Genomic DNA, 8,217 nt, shown 5'->3' with positions numbered 1-8,217 from the left:
ATGCATGTGCATTATGAGGGAAGAAATGTTAAATGTGACGGGAATGGCATGCCGTTTCTGTCATCTGCTGTTCTTTCCCCAACTTAGTGGCTTTGAGCAAGGCAGGAGAAGAGCTCTGCCCGAATATTTCTTCAACCCCGAAACTACACTAAATTGTATGCCAGCTCTAGTCAACTTGTGTGTTCTGCAATGTATAAAAAAACAAAGTTCAGCACCATTCCACTCTGTGAAGGTGGATGACCAGCTGTTTCTGAGTTACTGTGGTAACAGGACCGAGTTCTCTGGGAAACCACAAGCAATTACACACCACACAACTGACACCGAATCAGTTTACTTTGAACTGCCGCTGAAACTGGGCCGTTGTGCCTGGGAAGCCGTCAGTGGGATTGGAGCCAAGCCAATGTCTTGCGTTTTCCACCTCGCGGTATTTGGGATCCTGACGGGCATCGCGCTTACAATTGGCGTTCACGGCCCGATCGTCATTGGTGGTCTCCTTCTGCCACATTTGCACCCATTTCTGCCAATTTTTCTTTATGAGTAGGCTCCACAGTGCAACACACAATGCGGGAAAGCCAGCTTACAAAGACAAGGCATACACCAATCTCCTTGAAGTTACTTTCACTCCTGAACACAAATGCATTGTTGGGAAGATATTTTCCAAGAGCAATGAACCGCCGGAAGTGAACAGGTGGCTAAAGGGAAAGGGTTCGCATACAGCACGAGGAGAATACATGCGTTCAGCCACGGCGCATGCAGAGAACACCGGCCTGGGGGCTGAAAGAATGATTGGCTTTTCTTGTCGTGAAATTGGGAGGTTAGCCTTCAGTGGCACCACTGTAAAAACTTTAAAGACACCTAAGCACTTATTATGATAATTCGTGCAATCACGAAGCATGTGCAGAAGATTTGTAACCTCGTGACATTCTCTTTTGCAAATTCCTTCGAGAGCAGGTTGTGAGTGCAACCGGGTGCTGTTGCCATATCGTTCTTGAACTATTGCCAGTTGCACACATTTTTACTGAGACTTTATGGTGTCACGGAAATTCTACAGATGAAGCACAAGATTGCTCTGTTGTTGAGCATAATATTTTATTTCGCAGTGGCATAAAGCAATTCATCCCTATACACCAGAAGCTAAATTTCACCAGCAAATCTAATGTAAAAAGCCGTTTTCACAATAATAAAAGGTTGATGCAAAGAGAGGGTTTACTACACCATTGCAATGCTTGCCAAAAAAGGGAACAACACAGCTTTTTTTTTAATTTGTTTCTTTCCAACCCCAGCTTGCCATTCAGTGTTGTTGTTCCAGTGAAATGAAGCTACAAAAACAAATCAGCTTTGTCTGCACTTGTTGTGTTACAGCCAGGCAAGCCTGCGTTAAGTACATGTACAATGCAGAGCCTGGCACTTGTCTGCTAATGTGCATTGGTTGGGCCTAACAGCGTCAGGCTCATCACTGGCCTCACTATCGTTTTCAGCTCCATGAAACCTCTCTGCAAGCTTCCAAAATGCCATGTACTGTCTTAGATTTCAAGCAAGGGTCGTTCTTAAAGCACCATTACTAAAACTGCTTTATTTACAGGCATCAAAACCAGCCCAGCTAGGAAGACCGCAGTTCGTGGTCTGGTTGTGCAGAACTATGCTGTCAACAGTCAAAAGATTTGACAGCTCTACAAGCCACGTGCACTGGACAGTGGGCTGACATCAGACACGTTGAGTGTTTGTGCTTTTAGTCTTGGGGCCAATGGTGCCCATCAATGCTGGAGCTATCAAGTAAATGCGCTTGTACCATGGGCCAGCAGCAACAACTATTGCATCAATGCATTAAGAACAGAAATCCAAAAAAGAAACTCAACACAAAGAACTCTTACTGTAGCCTACACAAAACTTCAGGTATTAACCTCAAATATGTAAACAGCACAAAAATAATTCTCAGCTTTCTAAAACGGAGCAGTTTTACATACAAGACAAGAATGATTAACACAGTGTGCGTTGCCTCCTTCTCATAGGCCTTCAACTGAAAAGTTTCCTTCTGAACTTCAGGGTTTCACAGACACTGTGCCTCACCTGCTCTAATGCTTCAATGCACTCTGTTTGCTACATGTCCGTACTTGACTTTTATAACCCACGTGCACACTATTGCTGCTGCTACCAGTGACTATTTAGTGCCACTGATAAAAGTTGAATGTCCAGACTCTAACAGCAACAAACAGAGAGCATTATGTGCTATTTGATTGCGATTGCAAGCTGCAAGAGAGACTACGCAATCGTTCAGGCGCTTTTTTTTTTCTTATCATTAAGCAACACCGTCTTCGGCTTCGGGGCAAGTCCCCTGCAGGTGGCCACAACTGCTCCTACAGTGGCGTGACGGGATCGCCCCTTGCCAAGCACACTAGGACCTGGCCTCTGCTATAGGTGCGCGCTAGATCTCTGTGCTTGCAAGGTGTGTGCAGACTGGAGAGAAGTTTCACGAAAGCAGTTCCCTCTTGCACACCTCACTGGGGGAAAGTCCTACTGGCACAAACCGCCCGCTCCCTCCAGCACTGATGGGCGCCGGCAGAAGCACCACGCAAGCAGCAGCAGCGGCCGGCCCCCTCCTAGCAGCGTGGCGAGGTGGCCGAGGCCGAGAACTCCTCCTCCCCCGGCGTGTCGAGGAACTCCAGGTACTCCATGCCGATGGCGAGGAAGCAGGCCGACGTGGAGGCGGCAAAGAGGGAGCGCACCAGGTTGGAGTTGGGCAGCAGCGACTTGGTGACGGCCCAAAGCAGCACCGAACCAAAGTTGAACAGCACCGCCTGGTAGGCACTGTACATGATGCGGTGGTAGGGCGGCGCCCGGGCCATGTGCGGCCGGAAGTACACGTACAGCCCCGTCCCCAGGTGCGAGTTGAACAGCAGGCAGTTGGCCACCGTTACGCTCTGGTCCGGGTATAGCCTGCACAGGCAGCGAACAACACGCGCTGGTTCACTCACAATGACGGCTCGAAGGGCACCGAGGAAAGGCAGCGATGATGCGAGCCACGGGAAATGAATTTGATTTGATGGGAAAAAGTTCAGCTCCCTGCTAAATTACACATTATGGCTAATCGTCAATGGCTTCAATTATAAATGACTGGACACTACAGACACGTGACCATAACTTATAGTTACCAACCCACTCATTTTCATCATTTCCTTAAATACCATGTGCGAAATCCTGGTTTCCAGCAACAAATTCCATTTTTCCAACAGCGGTGAGTTGAAGCACTGCTCGTACAGCTAAAAGACAATAAATGTAATCTTTGGTGCACGTTGTTCCAGCTTGGGCCTAAATGACCAGCCTATGCTGATCACCAGGGCTCGAGCCACGGCGCAAGACTCTGGTGCTTTGGACTATGGGCGCCACCACCACCTCAGGAAGAAAACAAAACTTTTGCTCTATTGCAATAAAAGTTCTTCCTCCTCCTCCTGCCCAACATGCGGGGATATGTTATGGCATATGGGAATCCTCAAGTGTCACATCTCACTTTTATAAAGTATAGCCAACCATTACTGGGAATCACAAGCACAGCCTTGGAATCAGCAATGGGATGACTTTGCCATTACACTGCACTAAAGCTGATGCACTCACTGAGGTGACAAATTCAAGGTACCTCACTCTTGGCTCATGTCAAACTAAACCATGGTCTTGTCACATTGTGGTTATGTGCTAACAAGACCACTTCTCTTTTTTTGCAATTTTTGTTCAAGTTTGCGAACTTTTGAAGCTGTGGCACTGTCACGCTAGTAATAGATGCTTAATCTTTCATCCTGTGTACGGCTGCACCAGCTCCAGCATGTCTGTAGGGTGTGCACAGCTAGTCACAAACTTATCACGACAGAAAGCGTGGTTTGAACTGACACCAACGCCACGAAGCAACAGCCATCCAGCATATTGTAGAGAGACTATTCGTAACTATTCTTTCACCTACTTGGTAGAGAAAGCTTTAAATGTTTGGGTATGGACAGACGTGTGGAGCTGTTGCTTTAGCCAGTACAGAAGCTGATTAGCATGTCAGCTCAATTTACAAGGAAGCCTAAACCTAGAACTTGCTGATTCCTTGTCTGCAGAAAAATGCTTCCAGGGGCTCAATTCTCAAAAAAAAGAGGCACTGTTTTGAAGCGACACAGTGTCGGCATGCCAATGCATGTGTTCTGGGGTTGGGGAGCCACTTTGTGGGGCAGAGAGAGGAGCAAAGGGTATACAGCATGCCATGCATACAGCATGTCAGTGCTTGTGATATGGTGTCATGAGATCATTCACAGCAGAGGAAAAGGCAGCCTGTGTGAATGATCTCATGATACCATGTCACAAACACAGACAGCGCACACACAGAATAGTAGAAGGAAAACGAGAACAAAGCAACAAACGTGAACAAAGAATTGTGAGCCTTATTTCGGAAAGCGGGGTAACCTGGCACAGCAGGTGACAAGACAATCTGAAACGGATGATTGGTATTGACAACAATGAACTTCGGGAATACTGTACTATTTTTCTGTGAAGGAAAGTTTGACATCCACCAAAATGCAGCCATACGGCTACAAAGGAAAGCTATACAGCTTTCTCAGAAACTTTGCAGTTGAAGAAAAATTCGTCCTGGTCCAGGATTCGAACCCGGGACCACTGCTTAACCGGAGCAGTCGCTCTACCAACTGAGCTAACCAGGAGGCTAGTCGTTAGTAGCGCGAAAGCGAATTGATCAACAACTCGAAGTGAAGGACAGGTGTTAATCGACCAGATTTAGGGGAAATCCCCAAGGTGGAGTAAGTTTCTGTGAAGGAAAGTTTGACATCCACCTAAATGCAGCCATACGGCTACAAAGGAAAGCTATACAGCTTTCTCAGAAACTGTATTAGCTCAGTAACTGGTTAGCTCAGTTGGTAGAGCGACTGCTCCGGTTAAGCAGTGGTCCCGGGTTCGAATCCTGGACCAGGACGAATTTTTCTTCAACTGCGAAGTTGAAGAAAACTTGGGGATTTCCCTTGGGGATTTCCCCTAAATCTGGTCGATTGTACTATTTTTCGTATGAGCGCTTAAGTAACTATTTGTGGCCATCATAAACTATCGACAAAGGTTTTTTGATCATCTGCTACCTCATTTGGCTCCTTCCTACTGTGACCGCCATCGTGCGTTTCATTTTGCATATCCCAGGTGGTGCCATCGTTCCAAGATCAGCCTGTGTCCAAATTGGCCGCAATTTTCTCATACGAGAAAATCGTGTTTACTTGTTTTCAAAATAAGCAGAGAAGTACTGTGATTGCTCCCGGTGTCAAACAAAATAGACCACAAAATGCGACCTCCGTGTGAAATTTGAGTGCTTAGTTTACTCAGAAAAAAATTTTGAAGTGTTCCATTTATCAATTAAAGAGCCCGTACAAGGTTGCACAGGGAAACAATTTTCGCAGTCCCCTAGTGCCAACAACTATACATAAATGTACACAACCACAGTTTCAAGTGAAAAACTCCATGTAGAAGGTGTGACAAGCATTGCAACAAAGCAGAAGAAATGGGCTATCAAGGTCCCTGCTTTACAGAAATGAGATGCTTTCCTCATGGTGCATGGTAGTACCAAGAGGATAGCACATGAGAAGAAGCAAATAGGTGGCACAAGCTCAAGGGTCCAGTCACGCTGTTGCAGCATCCCATATTGGTTTCCGGGTCTCGATCAGTACTAGATTCGGGAACGTAATAGCAGATGCAAATTAAGTATACAATATGCAAGGTAACCCATCAAATATACCTCGTTAAACAGCAGGCAAATGCAAGTGACTACGGATGGGCTGGCCTGACGCATGTGCGGTCAGGGCTGCTGCAATCCGAAGGTTAATGTAGGCCACGGATAAGACCTGATCGCAGCGCAGAAGTGCCGTAACCACCCTGTCAAGCATGGGGAAGGCTTTCTAACGTCCATTGCAGCCGATCAGGGCACGAGGGAACAACCTTATTGGCGGCCTATAGTAAAGCGTACTTTCATTGCCAGGCGATGCTTTGACAGCACTCCTTTGGGGAAAGAACGTATGGACCAGCAGAGGATGGGTTCAGAGTTATCCGAGTTCACCAATTTCCCGGGCTATGCGATGACCGCTAGGTATGCTCGTAGGTCACCAGCAACAACGGCCACCGCAGCTACTTTTCTAACATAAGGCCACGGGTCTCATGGTTACGGTGGGGGTCGAGCTTTTGCTTTACGGCAAACACATCAGCACACGAAAAACATACCTCGATAACAACTCCGGTATGAAAACCGTGACCGAAAACGTGCAGTAGCTGACTGCTCCGGCGATGGGCAGGTACACTTTGTAAATATTGTCAGCCGTGAACGGGGGTAGCCGTGCTACCCATTGTCTGAAAGTAGGGGCACTTTCATCGGGCGTCGACATCACGGTCCGATTTCACGGCGTTCGCACAAGGCGGAAACGAAACTCGACGCGATGTAGCCGTACTACAAGCAACGGGGGCTGTCGCACGCCTGCGTCCTCGGGTGTCCCCTGAGTCGACCAGCGCCACCTACCACGTTGCAAACTTGCAAGTTCAGCCAGCGCCTCCTTTATACTTCCTTTTGCCTGGCGATATTTCAAACGCGCTTTCAATGCCGCGTTTCGAAAGTCGTTAGAGCAAAATCAAAGCCATAGCCATATTATGTCAAAGCGATCAAAGCAGATCAAAGTACAGATCGCTCCAGATGCGTGTACGGAGAGTAAGCAACAGCTAAATACGTTTATATCAACCGAAACAGTTTCACGTACGTAGTTTAAGAAAAACAAAAGAGAAAAAATGGAGGAATCTCACACTAACGCGTAAGACTTGAAAGTAGCGAAGCTGTACGCAACCTTCACTAAGGTGTAAGTTCATGATTGAAGCCGATTTGCTTCTTCCATTCCTCCATGGCTTCTTCGCTGCCTCAACGACCTTTACAGACCGGGCCGAGGACGAGTCGGAGCTACCGCACCCCAGGTGCGCCAGGTGCAGGCTTCCCGTGCCGCACCAGCAACTCGACCGCAAGCAACAAACAATAGTGCGCCGCGCACAAGCGGGGTCACTGGCGCACCCAGCTTTATTCAACAAGATGTTCCCGGCAGAACACGACCCCATCTGCCCGTTCTGCAAAGAAGACGGAAGGCACCCTGCCGCACATACTGGCGGAGTGTACTGAGCTCAAGAATCCCCTACCTTCCCTCCCCCTTCCCCTTTCCCCCCTACCCGAGCGATGGGAGATCTTGATGTCCAGCCCCGACCTGTCGACGCAGCAAGAGCTCGCGTCCAGGGGCCAGGAGCTATTGGACTCATATGGGACTCGTGAATAGGGTTCCACCCCGTCTGACGCCTGCGAGCGTCACCTGAAATAATGGGCTCAGCGAAAGTTGTTTCTCTGTCTCTCTCCATCATTGTTGCTTGGAGCGTGAGCTTCTTTCATTTTTTGGGGGGAGTTAAAATGATTGGACATCACCTTGTAGGGGCGTACGCTATCACATGTCTTTCTTGTTCCGAGCAAGTGTTGCCACGATTACGGCGAACTCGTTCCGAGCAAGTCTGCAAGATTACGGCGAACGCTGTAATTTTTCTTCGCCAATATTGGCCAATCTCTCTAGACAAACATGCGCCGGGGACACTGGGTAGGCATGCACACACAAGCGCTCGGCATTTTCTTGGTTTTTTTTAAATGCCGGGCGGCCGACAGCTTGGCCAATCTCCCTAAGTCCATGGCTTGACAAACGGGTGCAGATGACTCTGGGCGGTCGTCTCGAGCGGTCTCGAGGCACGCACACACGTGCGCTGGGCTTTTTTTTTTTTTTTTTTTTTTTGTTAACTGCTCTGCGGTTGCCTCTAGGCCGGCCCACGCTCACGTGCGCACGCTCAACAATTTCTTGGTATTTTTAACTGCGGATACGAAAAATTTCGATTTGCTAAACAGCTTCGCTGTTGAAAAAACATTTTTAATTTTGAATTTAAATTTGAATTTATTTCATTTTGTGTTACAACAAGAATGTAAACAATAGACGATTTCAGAAGGAGGTCCCAGAGTCAGAGACTGAAGAGGGGACCTCCTGTTATTCATTAAACAGGCGGAAACACACGCTATAAGCAAGAATATATCAATTAACGAAACGCAAAATAATATCGGCAAGATAAATTACGGTATATACACAAGAACATAATAAGCAAGAAACGTATTAGAAAGGCATGGAAAACAGAAAAAAA

At 47.5% G+C, this 8,217-nt stretch overlaps 1 protein-coding gene across 1 annotated transcript; it reads right to left on the bottom strand.

Annotated features, from left to right (window-relative positions):
* Positions 1-1,072: 1,072 nt before the first annotated feature.
* On the bottom strand, positions 1,073-6,526 carry LOC144140971 (uncharacterized). The gene is made up of 2 exons (XM_077672451.1): positions 6,238-6,526; positions 1,073-2,934 (listed from the first exon to the last, which is right to left on the bottom strand). The coding sequence occupies exons 1-2, from the start codon at positions 6,396-6,398 to the stop codon at positions 2,598-2,600; spliced, it is 498 nt and encodes a 165-aa protein (XP_077528577.1). The 5' UTR covers positions 6,399-6,526; the 3' UTR covers positions 1,073-2,597.
* Positions 6,527-8,217: the final 1,691 nt, after the last annotated feature.

Source organism: Haemaphysalis longicornis, unplaced genomic scaffold, assembly GCF_048455015.1.
Source record: "Haemaphysalis longicornis isolate Haplotype H1 unplaced genomic scaffold, Haemaphysalis longicornis Haplotype H1 scaffold_58, whole genome shotgun sequence".
Lineage (NCBI taxonomy): Eukaryota > Metazoa > Arthropoda > Arachnida > Ixodida > Ixodidae > Haemaphysalis > Haemaphysalis longicornis.
This window is presented reverse-complemented; position numbering and strand designations above follow the sequence as displayed.

Bases quoted from the DNA above. Each gene is read 5' to 3' on its own strand.
- LOC144140971 (XM_077672451.1), bottom strand. From the start codon at position 6,398: ATGTCGACGCCCGATGAAAGTGCCCCTACTTTCAGACAATGGGTAGCA. The intron at 2,935-6,237 runs GTATGTTTTTCG...CTGCCTGTGCAG, and splicing joins ATACCGGAGTTGTTATCGAG to GCTATACCCGGACCAGAGCG.